The sequence below is a fragment of the Tamandua tetradactyla genome, chromosome 16 (assembly GCF_023851605.1).
Source record: "Tamandua tetradactyla isolate mTamTet1 chromosome 16, mTamTet1.pri, whole genome shotgun sequence".
Taxonomy (NCBI): domain Eukaryota; kingdom Metazoa; phylum Chordata; class Mammalia; order Pilosa; family Myrmecophagidae; genus Tamandua; species Tamandua tetradactyla.
Window position 1 is genome coordinate 12,619,612 of NC_135342.1, and position 13,458 is coordinate 12,633,069.

The 13,458-nt window shown below is 50.4% G+C and overlaps 1 protein-coding gene across 1 annotated transcript in view; it reads right to left on the reverse strand.

The window, feature by feature from the left end:
• The window catches only part of GRIN2D (glutamate ionotropic receptor NMDA type subunit 2D), a 30,827-nt gene that overhangs the window by 12,432 nt on the left and 4,937 nt on the right, over nt 1-13,458 (reverse strand). Inside the window, exons 3-9 of the mRNA XM_077131270.1 lie at nt 7,974-8,088; nt 7,483-7,694; nt 7,036-7,204; nt 6,361-6,514; nt 3,973-4,098; nt 3,552-3,781; nt 1,498-1,658 (exon numbers count right to left, since the gene is read on the reverse strand). Coding sequence (XP_076987385.1) covers nt 1,498-1,658; nt 3,552-3,781; nt 3,973-4,098; nt 6,361-6,514; nt 7,036-7,204; nt 7,483-7,694; nt 7,974-8,088 — 1,167 coding nt within the window. The remainder of the gene's footprint in view (nt 1-1,497; nt 1,659-3,551; nt 3,782-3,972; nt 4,099-6,360; nt 6,515-7,035; nt 7,205-7,482; nt 7,695-7,973; nt 8,089-13,458) is intronic.

Genomic DNA, 13,458 nt, shown 5'->3' on the forward strand with positions numbered 1-13,458 from the left:
TCCAAGAAAGTCTGTAATCCAAGGTCAGAGGGAACAAAAATATGGAAACTATTTTGGATCCCTGACAGTATCCTTGAGCTGTCATGCCAGCCCTGAACTTCTTATTGTGAGAGACAAAGAAACCTCTGTTTAAGCACTCTTAACGATCCAGGAAACTTACTGTTATCCAGAACCAAGAACTGTGCCTGGCACACAAGTTGGTGCTCTTTTAAAATTTTTAAATGAATGAATGAGTGGCTTTTGCATTTCCATGAAGCCTAGCTGTACTTTCCCTGAGAGATTTCCCTGTATCCTTATGCTAAACCATCTCCCTTACTTAGACCAGATAGAGTAGGCTTCTTGTCCTGTAGCCCAACAATCCTAGTCAAAAAAGAGGGGTAAAAAAAATCTGGTTAGGACTGGTTACATGAGGAGTGAGCAGAGGCTGGGCCTTGGGGGTCGTGATGGGGGGGTAGGGAGGTGAACTGCATAATGCTGATAACCTCCAAACTGGTCCCACTTATGCCCCCTCTCTCCATTCTCCAAACAGCAACCCGGGTGGGCCTTTAAAAACAAGAATCAGATCTCCCCCTCCCCTACTTAAAATTCTTCCTCCCTGCAAGGCTCTGCCTTCAGAAATCCACCTGGTTTGTCCCTTACCTCCTCTGAGAGGCCCACCCTGACTACCCTGCTGAAAATTCCCTTCCTTTTTCACACTCTGGCCCATTATGGCTTGCTGAAAGGATACTTGTTGATTTTTGTTTGCATGTTTATTGTTCCTTTCCCACCTCTAGAGTCTAAGCTTCCCAAGGGCAGGAATTGTCTGTTTGCTGCTGGCCCAGAGTAGGGGCTAAGAAAATAGATGCACCTTGAATGACTGAATACAGGAGGAGGGGACATGTATGCACTCAGCATTGCTGTTATTTTGGCCTGTGCTTTGGGGCCTGAACTTAACTTTATCCCTGTGATTTGGGGAACTAATTAGAAAAACCTCTAGTCCATAAGCCAAGTGTCAATTCTAGTGAACCTACTGATAGTGACGATGATGAAGATGATGATGGTGACAGCAGCAAAACCCTACAGCAGGCCGGCAACTATTGTTAGGTGTTTTGCACGGGTCACTTAAGTTAATCCTCACCACCTCTCTATGAGGTAGGTCCTCTTGTGCTCCCCCCCTTTTCAGAATCGGCAAAGGAACCTCCTAGAGGCTGAACAACTTGCCCAAGATCACACAGTCAAAAAGGGGCAGAGCCAAGACTCGAATCCTGGCAGTCTGGTCCCAGAATCTGTAACTACTGGATCCTTAAAAACATCACAGGGACCATGCTCCTGGGAGAGAAGAATCCACTCCCATCCGCAGTGGTCTCTGACCTCCAGGCCCATCTACCCCCGCCGGACCCGAGGCAGACGGTGGCACCCTGAGCCCTCCCCTTCTCTGAGCATCCTCAGGGCGCGCGCCGCCCAGGATGACCTGTGCCCCAAGTGGCCCCCCATGCCCGGCCCCCAGCCTGTGCTGACCCTGCCTTGAGCTGCGTGAGCGCCTCCTCCACGCGGGGCTGGTTGTAGCGCACCATGTAGCTGTGCATGTCGGGGTAGTTGCTGCGGATGTTCTTTTCCGTGGACCCGTTGGGCACCGTCCCAAACTTCAAGGGCGGGTACTGTTCCTGGGGCCGCTGGAACTGCGGCAGAACGGGGAGTCAGCAGGGTGCTCGGGGGGCATCTAGACCCCGATGTCCTATTCTGGGGGCTACCTACCAGCTGGTGGACATCCCAGCCCAGAAGTGTTTCTCCACCTTGTTTGACTTTGACCCAAAGAGGGGACACTTCTCTACTCCTGACCAAGCACCCCCCCCCAAAGAGATGCTGATATAATTACAAGTAATGATGAAATATTTAACCACCAGAAAGACCTGATCACGGTTCAATCAGAAAGGACACTGACTACACTAAGGAGCTGAGGAGGGACCTGGAGGCCCCTGATGGGCCAGGTATTAACCCTTAAGGTGCTGCACCACAGGGCAGGGCTGGCCTGGTTGGGGGACTGTGGGCAGGTACCACTTGCCCAGCAGTTCACAAACATTGCATCATTTTTCTAACAGAGGTAGCCGGGCTGGTGTGTGCAGCCTCACTGTCAGGTGTGTATATGACTAAAATAAAAATTTCATATAGTGTTTATTACAAAAGATGTGGTCGACATATTTTCCAGTCTATTCTTTTCCATCCATTACAAATAAAATGCTATTGCAACTCACTGATTTCTTAACCCACTAATAAGTCATGAAACCCCATTAACCACTTTAGTCTGAAAGTGTGCTCTGCAGACAGGCCCCGGCCCAACTGGCCCATGATAAAGTGAGTACACTGACCCAGAGGGAGCAGGCTGATTATGCCTGTGGACTCGAATAAATCTAAATCTGGGTTTGAGTTTTGTATTTATTGGTTGCAAATTTCATTTTATTTGTCTAGTAATTCATTTCTATTGCATCTTGCAAATGGACTGGTCTTCAAGTGTCGCATTAAAAAAAAAAAACCTGGCTGGTCTCTGCCCCCAGTTCCTCGGGAGGTAACCTTTACCTTCTTAGAATTTCCCACAGAAGGAGTGCTTTGTTTCGTTTTGTTATTCGCAGTGGGCCCAGGCCCCAGAGAGTTCATATGCTAAGGAGATGGCTGGGGCAGGCACAGCTGCACCGGAAAGACCAAATCTGTAATTAGAGGGTTGGGGCTTTGGCTTCATCTCATCAGCCTGGCATCTCTGGAAAGGGGAAGGGGGCTGGAGAATGCGGCAGCCTCGTGGGCCCTGATTCCACCAGTCATGCCTATCTAATGAGACCCCCCCAGATAAACCTGGGACACTGGAAGCTCCAGTGAGCTTCCCTGACTGAGAAAACCATGGACATGCCTGTGGGGTGGGCATTCTGACTCCCTGTGGAGAGGATGCTCAAGCTTTGCCTTTGAGTCCTCTTCCTTTGGCTTCTGATTTGTCTCCTTTCACTATAATAAATCCTCTTCCTAGGCTTCTGGGTAGAGTGCTTTCAGGGGGTTCTATGAGTTATTCCAGTGAATTATCAAACCCAAGAGGGGGGACGGACTCTGAAATAGTGGCCAGGGGGTCGGAAGTGCGGTGGCCTGGGCCTCTGAGCGCCCAGCTGGTGCCTGCAGGGCAGTGGCAGTGCTGACTGCCCTGAATCTCTGGAGTCTGGCCTAGATCAGGGCAGTTAAGAGTCAAAATTGAACTGAATTGAGTTACTGCCATCTGAGCAGTTGATGTTGAAGTTTATGAACTTATTATACCAATGGGGTACACATTTCAAAACCTAGCCCTTCATCATAGTTTGGGCTAGAATCTCTGTTCCAGGCCACTGCCCCTAAAACATTCTGTGACACTTCCTTCCCTGGGAACATTTAATTGGCTCATTTTGAAATGTACCCTATCACCTTCTGGAACATTCTGTTCTCTCCTTTTGGAACTCCTGGGAAGAGGCCCCCCAGGAACCCCCTCTGCCCTCCTGTGTGCCAAGCTCCGTGACCTTGGCTCAGGCCTGCCCTTCCCACCCATCCCCATCCCCCAATACCTTGCGGTCACTGAGCCCAGACACAGTGTCCACGTACTCCTCCTGGATCATGAAGGCAGCCAGGTTGGCGGTGTAGCTGGCGAGGAAGATGACGGCGAAGAAGGCCCAGACCAGCACCATGATCTTGCTGGTGGTCCCTCGGGGGTTCTCCACAGGCACCGAGTTATTGAACACCAGGGCCCACAGCAGCCAGATGGACTTCCCGATGGTGAAGGTCGAGCCGCCAGGGCCTGCAGGGGGCCAGGAGGAGGCACATGGACCCCAAATCCTTCTGCTCCATGAAGGGGCATGAAACTACGATCCCAGGGGCCCCTGAGGCCTCTGGTCCCTCGAGGGGCCAGGGCTCTGCCCCGGGGGCTGGGAACCGTAGACCCATGTGGCCGGGAGCTCTGAGGCAGGCCCAGGGAAGAAGGGCACTCACGCTTGCCCGTGGCCAGGCTGCGGTTGTAGCCGACGGGACTGAGGTACTCGAAGATGAAAACTGTGACGGCAACCACGGTCAGGCACATGACGAACATCATCACCCACACGGCAGGGCTGTAGGGCTCTGGGGACAAGGGTGTGTGTGGTCACGGCTCAGTCAAGCAAGGGCGGAGGTGTCTCTGATCTGACCCATCACAGGGACAGATCCCAGTGCCCACCCAGACCCCTGGGAGACCAGGCTCTCTTTTGTGGCCTCAATCACCAAATACAAACCATCTCCTAAATGTTTCCTAAGCCCAGACCCGAGTCTCCACCTCTCCCTCCCCACCATCACCTCCAACCATTGATGGGGTCCCACCCTGAACTCAGTGCCTCCTCTTGGGTCCTTTTGGTGCTGGCCTCACCTCTTTCCTCTCTCCTTCCTGGTCACAGCCTGCAGGCCCCAACCTCCAGCCTTGATTCCACCCTGGTCTTTTTTCTCCATTCTCATAACCCAGGCCTCCTCCTCTTCCCCAGGCCATCCCCCAAATAACCCTGGAAGGGTCTTTCTCTACCCACCCAGAGCTTAGTCCCCCTTTCCCCTGCTCACAACCACCCCCAACTCCCAGCCCCTGTGGTGCCCCCAGAGAGTCCCAGTCCCTCAGCTTTGCTTCCTCAAGAACCCAGAACTCTGAACGGGCCTCACCCTCCCTGCCTTGTCCCTGCAGTTCCTCTGACAGAGGCAGGCGCATGTCGGATGACCATCAGCCAAGCTCCCATTCCCATGTGCTCTCTTCAAAAACATTTGCTAGCTGAGCATCATTGCCGCCAGCGGGTCACTGGCAAGCAAACCCAAGCCACCACTTCCCTGGGAGAAATACTGGGTGCTTTGCCCTCTCTGGGCAAGCTGCCAGAGCTGCCCCCATCCCAGCAGGGTCACTGCCCCGGCTGTCACTGCGGCATCTGCTGACATGCCTGCTGCCTCTGCTGGACAACTTGACGGGGCATATAGATGGCCTTGTCACCCCCCTGCTGGGTGCTGCCCGAGGGCAAGGGCCCCAAGTTGTACTTCTGAGTGTGTCCTGCAGGGACCTCTGTGCAGAGAGGAGGCCACAGGAATAAACAGAAAGCAAAACCAAAGGAAGGGACGTCCCTTTTCCTGGCCCCTCCTGGGAGCTCTACTCAGACAGAAAATGGGAACCTATAGAACTGCCCCCTCTGGCCCAAATATGCTTCTCCTGCCTTCTCCAGCGCAATAAATGTGAACTCTACCCAAAGGCTCAAGCTTTGGGGGGTCAGTCTTGACTCCTCCATTTCCTCCAGATCCACACAGAAGCCACCAGCCCATCTGGTGCATCAACTTCCCAACCAGAACTTGAGTCTGCCCACTTGTCTCACCCCCACCCTCCCCTTGCACACCCCAACCTCTCTCTGGCACGGACGCCTGCAGTAACCTCCTTGTTGGCATCCTGCTTCTGCAGAGCTGCTAGCAAGGTATCTTAAAAGCCTAGATCTGCTCACATTCCCTCCACGCTCTGTGGTTAAAACCTTTGTCACTGCAATAAGCAAAAAACCCAAACTACTGTGTAACAGGCCCTGAGATCTGGCCCCCTTCTTCCATCCTCCCGGCCACACTGTATCTCAACCCTCATCTCCCACCCCTCTTGTCCTCACACCCTCTCCCCTTCAGCCACACTGGCCTCCCGCTGTTTCACAACACTCCCTGCTTAGGGCCCTTGCTGCTCTCACTTCCTAGGATGCTTTCCCACCCAGATCCGTGCAGGGTGGGGGCACCGCCTCAAAAGCGCCCTGCCTGGCCACCCACGTAGCACCTCCATGGTTCCCCTTTTCTGTGGCATGTATCACATTCTCTGAAGTGGTATTGTCTGTGTGTCCTTTCGAGAATTATTGTCTGTCTTCCCCAGGAGGAGGGAGCTCCTGGGTAGGGATTTGAGTCTGCCTCCTTCACTGTGGTGCTCCAATGTGCTTGGATTATGCTAATCTCTTTTCCTTCTGTTATCACTACATACTGGGGAAGACTCAGGTTTGGTGGGGCCTGAAGCGTATAGAATTTGGGGGGCCCTCTTTAAGAAAGAAGAATACAAAATCACAAAAGCAGGTATAGGGTATTGGAAGGAGACACACCAGAGGACACACCAGAGAAGGCTCCAGAAGCTCTGTGTTCATGGGCTTCATGGTAAAATTGCTTCTGGTAGGGGCAATCATCACCCCCCTTTTACAGATTAGGAAACCGAGGCTCAGAAATGATGTCACTTCACCAGGGCCACCCAGCCAGTATAGGTGATACTCGGATGGAACCCCAGGTTTTCTGACTGCAGGGTCCATTCTTAGGAACCACTGACCCTTTTGCGTGAGGCCCAGCTCCCTGTCCCGGGCCCCAGCTCACCGAGGAAGGCCGAGGGGGACACAGTGCCATTGCTGCGTGCCACCATGACGCTGATGCCCGTCTCCACGAAGGGCACGGAGAAGTCCACAATCTCAGAGCGCTCCTCGTTGATGGTTAGGGAGCCGATGGCCATGTCCGCGCGCTGGTAGAACACCTGGAGTGGGGGTGTGGGGTGAGGGATGGGGCAGGCAAGGACCAGCCCAGCAGGAGTGAGGGGGGGGTGTCGCAGAGTGGGGAAGAGGAGGGTGGGAGCAAGAGGCAGGGAAAAGGAGCAGGAAGTGGTAGCCTCTCCCCCATGAAACCCACTTAAGGCTTGGGGTCCCACCCTCTAGGTTCCACCCCCTCCTCCTAAGAGTTCCCTCCCTCTTAACCCTGCTCCCTCCAACCCCAAAATTCCCTCCTCCTGACCCTGCACCCCCCAACCCAGAGGTCTTTCCTCTGAGCTCTGCTTCCTACCCAATTGCTCCCCTGGGCTCCATCCCCTCAGGCCCTGGAATTGCTCTCTCATGGACTCGCCCCTGGCCCTGCCCTTCCCAAGGTGGACCCCCTCCAGGCCCCACCCCTCTCGCAAGGCCCCGCCCCTCGGAGGCTCTGGTCTAGGTAGGGCGCCTTCGACCCAGGCACTCCCTCCAGGCCCCGCCCCCAAGCGCACCCCTCTCCCTGCTGCCCACCCACCTCCCCGATCATGCCGTTCCAGACGCCATCGATCTTCTTCCCGTGCTTGCCGTTGGTCACCAGGTAGAGGTCGTAGCTGAAGCCGATGGTGTGTGCCAGCCGCTTCAGAATATCGATGCAGAAGCCCTTGCAGCACCGCTTTTCCGGGCGGGGGGCGTCCGGCGGAGGGCTGCGGGGAACAACTGCGCTTGGGAATGCTGGTGGGGATCCCCCTTAGACTCTCCCCTGGGGTGTGGGATTGGGAGGGCACGTAGAGGTTAAAACTATGATCCCTCTCTCTGGGGAAACAGAGTCTCAAAAAAGTTAATGGTTTGCTCAAGAGGTACACACAGCTGGAGGGCCAAATACCTGGGTCCTGGGAGAGGAGGGCGCTGGGGTTGCCCAGGACTACCGGGTTTCGAGGGAGGAAGGCACTGAGACTGGAGCTCCCGGACCCCCAGCTGTCACCTGTGGGTGCGGTTGAGCTGGCTCCGGCAGGGGACAGAGTCTCGGATGCAGGTGCCGCTGATGGGGTCGGCCGGCTCCACAATGACAAAGGGCCTCTCCTCAAGTGTGGCCACTGTGAGGTGTTGCGTGTCATCCACGGGCTGCAGGAAGCGGCCGTAGCGCGACCACAGTGGGTACTTGAGGCGGAGAGTCTGCTGCTCCCAGCTGCCGACCTTAGCCAAAAAGAAGAGGAGTCAGGCTTCTAGCGGGACTTCCCAGGATGTCCCAGGATGTCCTGGCCCCCATGACCCTCCTTCCTCAGGCCCAGGGTCCCATCTGGGGCCAGTCTCCCTTCTCCCTCCAGGACCCAAGTGCCCCTTTCTCCTTCAAAGCCAGGAGCCTTTCAGCCCCATCTTCCCCCAGGACAAGCCCAGGCTCCCAGTTCCTCCCCCAGGGGCCCAGGAGTCCAGCTCTCTCCTTCTCCCATGCCTGAGGTCTGGGCTGGGACTCACCACCTCCCAAGTCCTGTCTCTGGTGAGCGAGATAACCACCAGGGAGGGGTTCACCAGGAAGCCTTCCTCATTGAAGGAGTAATCCCGGTTATCCCAGGTGATGTTCATGAAGTACCTGTTCAGGAGGAAAGAGGCCGTGTGGGGACCTGGGCCAGGTCCCTCTGTGGCTGAGGGCAGAGAAAGTCCCCTTTCAACTGACCATCCAACCCCCAGGTTGATTCTCTTCTCCCTCACCTCCGAGATCCTGAAAGCACAAGCACTCTTTACTGTTCAGCATTCTCCCCTTGAGTGCCAGACAAGGCTCCAGCCCCTCAACCTGGCCCTGACTGGCGTGGTTCCACCAGCCTCTGCAGCCCCCTCTCTCATCGCTTTACTCTCTTAAGCTCTTCCCACCCAGAAACACTTTTCGTGCTCTACCAAGAATGAATGGCAAGGTGTCCCCTAAATGCACCAAGTGCTTTTCCATCCCCTGGCCTTACAGCTGCGGTTCTTACTGCCTGGAACACCTTATTCTGTCCCTTCTCATCCTGACCAACTCTTATGTGTCTTCAAGACTCAGATCAAATGTCACTTCCTCTGGAAGAAGCCCTGGGGGAGTCTCTGGACTCCTAGGTATGTTTGCTATGCAATATCACTTGCTATTCTGTGACTGCCTCTTACCTCCTCCCCCGGGTCATCAGGGTGGTCCCTTAGTGCCATCCTCTCCCGCTGACTCCACCTCCCCACTCCTCCAGTTCATCTTCCCCAGTCCTGGACTTCCTGACCTGGGGGCTCTCTCTGCCCAGTCCCCTCCTCTCCACATCCACAGCCCTGGCTCTGGTCTGGACTCAATGTTCCCTTCTTAAGGGCACCCCAAGAGACTCCAATCTCTGTCCTCCAGTCTGTGTCCCCACCCCAACCAGCCCCAGAGGAACAGATCCCATCTCCCTCCTCTACTAAAACCCTCCCATAGCTCCCCAGAGCCCTGGAACAAAGTTCAAGATTTCCAACCTGGTGTCCGAGGTCCCTGTAGCCTGGCCCTGTCCACTTCCCTGGCCTATCCCGCCTTATGTGTCACACTACTGCCTTCATCCACCTTGACCTACTGCGGTCAAAACCCAGGGTTTTGCACATTCTGTTCCCCCTCTATTCCTTTCTATTCCTGAGAGCAATTCTATCACCTTAGAATCCAGTGAAGCCCCTTACCCTGGTCTGCAGGCCTTCTGTGAACTTGGCCTCTTCAACCCCTACTCACACCCCTCATATACTGCCCACGCTGCTCCAGCCACAACGGTCTGGTTTCAGATTCCCAAACAGGCAGTCCCAGCCCTAGGGCCTTTGCACTTAACACTCCCGATCCCTTTCTCTTCTAAAGCTGGGCTCTTTCCCTTGATTCATAATCTACCTCCAAATTTCACCTACCCTAAAAGGCTTTTCCTAACCACCACCCTTAACCCAGCCCATAGGCCCTCCTTACCACATTCTCCCTGTTTTATTTTCCTCTCAGTGGTTATCACCTGCTGGTATTTTCTTCTTTTTGTTTGTCTACTGGTGGTCTCCCCCATTCAACTGTAAGCTCAGTGAGAGCAGGGGCCTAATTCAGTAGTATAACCTTATACCTAAAACAGTGTTCAGTACATGATAGACTCTCAAAAAAGGGCTTATGAATGAATGAATGAATGAATGAGCAATTCATTCTTCAGGTATCAGCTTAGATGTCTTCTCTTTCCAGAAGCTTCCCTGACTCCAGAGGTTGACCGATGTCTAGTCTAGGATGCTTTGGAAGGCTGATTGGGACTAATAAAAATTCCTCTCTCTGGAAGATATTAGGTGTGAGATTTGGAGGGACAGTTAGTAGCCAGGACAAGCTGAAGTTATGAGGGAGCAGAAATTCTGGGCAAGCGGTGGTGAGAGAACTGACCAGCCTTGGGGAGAGGCAAGTCTGATAGAGAAAGAGAGAGAGAGAGAGAGAGAGAGAGAGGCACAGAGAGACAGGGGCAGTGAGAAGGTAAGGAAGAGACAGAGTCAGAAGGAGATGAAAGCAAGACTGGGCCCAGGCTTGGCTTCAGATCCTGATATATTGGTTTCTATGTATTTACCTTCCTAATAAACCTCCATTTCCCAGAGGAAACTTGAATGAGACCTTGTCTTTTGTAACCAAAAATGCCAGGCATACTTATACATAGAAAACTACAAAATATTGTAGAAGAAATCAAAGAAGACCTAAATAAATGAAAGGACATTCCGTGTTCATTGACTGGAAGACTAAATATGGTTAAGATGTCAATTCTACCCAAAGTGATTACCAGATTCAACATAATCCCAATCAAAATTCCAGCGGTGCTCTTTGCTAAAATGGAAAAGTCAATCATCAAATTTATATGGAAGGGCAAGCGGCTCTGAACAGCCAAAACCATCTTGAAAAAAACAAAGTTGGAAGATGATGCTGGCACAAGGACAGACATATAGACCAATGGAATTGAACTGAGAGTTCAGAAATCAACCCTTACATCTGCGGCAACTGATTTTTTTTTTTAATTTTAAATTTAATTCAATTTTTATATATTTTTTAATTTTAACATTTGTTTCCCCTATTATTTATTTATTTTTATCCATATGTTTTACTCATCTGTCCATACCGTAGATAAAAGGAGCATCAGACACAAGGTTTTCACAACCACACAGTGACATTACAAAAGCTATATTATTATACAATCATCTTCACGAAACATGGCTACTGGCACACAGCTCTACAGTTTCAGGCAGTTCCCTCCAGCCTCTCTAATACACCTTAAATGGCCATTGATTTTTAACAAAGGACCCAAGTCCACGCAGTGGGGAAAAAACAGTCTTTTTGCTGTTGGGAAAACTGGATATCCATAGACAGAAGAATGAAAGTGGCCCCTTACCTCATACCACATGCAAATATTAAGTCAAAATGAATCAAAGACCTAAATATAAGAACCAGAACTATAAGACTCGTGGAAGAAACCATGGGGAAACATCTTCAGGACCTTGTGTTTGGCAATGGTTTCTTAGACTTTACCTCAATAGCATGAGCAACAAAAGAAAAAAATAGATAAATGGGACTTCGTCAAAATTTACAACGTTCATGCATCAGAGGACCTCATCATGAAAGTAAAAAGACAACATACAGAATGGGAAAAAATATTTAGAAACCACATATCCAGTAACGGTTTACTATCCAGAATATATAAAGAAATCCTACAACTCAACAACAAAAAGATAAACAACCCAATTGAAAAACGGGCTAAAGACTTGAAATAGACATTGGCCTAAAGAAGGTATACAAATGGCCAAAAAGGACAAGTTGCTCAACATTATTAGCAATTTGATTTGATGTAAATTAAAATCACAATGAGATACCATTTCACATCCTCTAGGAAAATAAGCGTTGGAAAGAATGTGGAAGAAATGGAACATTCTTTCACTGTTGGTGGGAATGTAAAACGGTATAGCCGCTGTGGAAGACAGTTTCGTGGTTCCTCAGAAAGCTAAGTATAGAATGGCCACGTGATTTGGCAATCCCACTTCTAGGTATACGCCCAAAAGAGCTGAAAGCAGGGACTTGAACAGATATTTGCTTACTGATGTTTATAGTGGCATTATTCACAATTACCAAAAGATGGAGCAATCCAAGGGTCCATAAATACATGAATGGATAAACTGCATATGGTGCGTGTATATACAATGGAATATTAATTCAACCATGAAAAGGAATGAAGTTCTGATACATGTGACAGTGTGGATGAAACCTGAAGACGTCACATTGAGTGAAATAAGCCAGACACAAAAAGACAAATATAGTATTATCTCATTGATATGAAATAATTAGAATAAGCAAATTCATAGAAGTCAGAAACTAGAATAAAGGTTACCAGGGGCAGAGTGGGGAAAAGGAATGGGGTGTTATTGTTTAAAGGGAACAGAGTTTCTGTTTGGGGAGATGGAAAAGTTCTGGTAATAGACGATGGTGAAGGGAACACAACAGTAACGTAATTAATGCCACTGAATTATCTATTTGAATGTGGCTAAGAGAGGAAATTTTAGGGTGAATATATGTTACTAAAATAACAAAACCAAAACAAACAAACAACCAGGACTGCATAACACAAACAATAAACCCTAATGTAAACTGGGGACTATAATTAATAGCACAAGTATAATAATAGCTTAATATTAGCTCATTAAGTGTAACAAAGGTACCACCTCGATGCAAAGTGTTAATAATAGGGAAAGCTGTGTATGCGAGGGGGGTAGAGGGGAATTCTGTATTTTCTACATGATTTTTTTTACTACTTCTCTAATTAAAAAAAAAAAATCCCCAGCTCACACAGTACTCCCCCCGGGCTCCTGCAGCGCCTGTGCTACCTCTATCATTGCAGGCTCCGTGCTGCGTCGTCATTATCTCCATCCTTGTCTGCCACCCTACAGGACACTGCGTTCTGTGAAGATGAGTCCCTGGTCTTGTTCATCTCTGTGTTCCCAGCTCCCAGCATGAGCCCTAGTTCCTAGAGGGTGCTCAGTAAGTATTTATGAAGGAGGGAAGCTTTTCCCACCCTCTTGTTGCTGATTCTGATTCCCAACTCACCAGTCCTCACTCCTGCTTCTTTAGGTCTTCTTTCTCCACCCACAGCCTCTCTCCAAGTTCACCTCACCCTCATTCCAGGATTAAGGGACCCTCCCAGCACTTATTCTGCCACCAAACTCATCAGTTTCTCCAACTTCCAAAGCTTCCATTGGTGGAAATGCTATTCTCCATCAAACTCTATTCTTTTAAAATAAAAGTGTGAGTTGGGCACATGGCCACCTGGCCACAGTTTACACTTCCCAGCCTTCTATGCGGCAAGCCCTGGCCCTGTGCCAGAGTAATATTCAAATTACCTAATAACTCATCCAGGCCATTTGACTAAGTCTCACCAATAAGATGTGCGATATGCCCGTTCCTGCCTCACTGGCTCAAAAGGAAATGGCTTACTCTCCATGCCCTCTTTTCCCCTTCTTATGAGCTAGAGTCAAATTTGCCTGCAACCCAGCTTTGTCTGTATAGAAAAGGAGAAAGCACAGGAACAACAAGGGAAGATCCTGGGTCCCTGATGGTCACATGGAACAGCAACTTTCTGACAACCTGGACCACTCGTCTCTAGATTGTTATGTGAGAGAACAAACTGTCTTGTTTGGGCCACTGAATTGTTGGGTCTTTTTGTTACTGAAGCTTAGCTCCTACTCTAATTAGGATATTTCATTGACCCTAAGATGCCATCAGTTGCAAGCTGTGCTGCTATATTACCTACCACAGAGAAAAAGTACTGCTCATTAATCTATGATAAGCCATCAATGGTAAGATCCATCTTGATTTTCAAAGACAATAAAATGTATGTCTCAGAATTACGAAATTTAGTAATACACTCACTGGGCCTCAGGTGGTTCCTCCAAAATTACCTGATGTAACCCCAGAAGGGAGGCCCAATTACACCCATTTTAC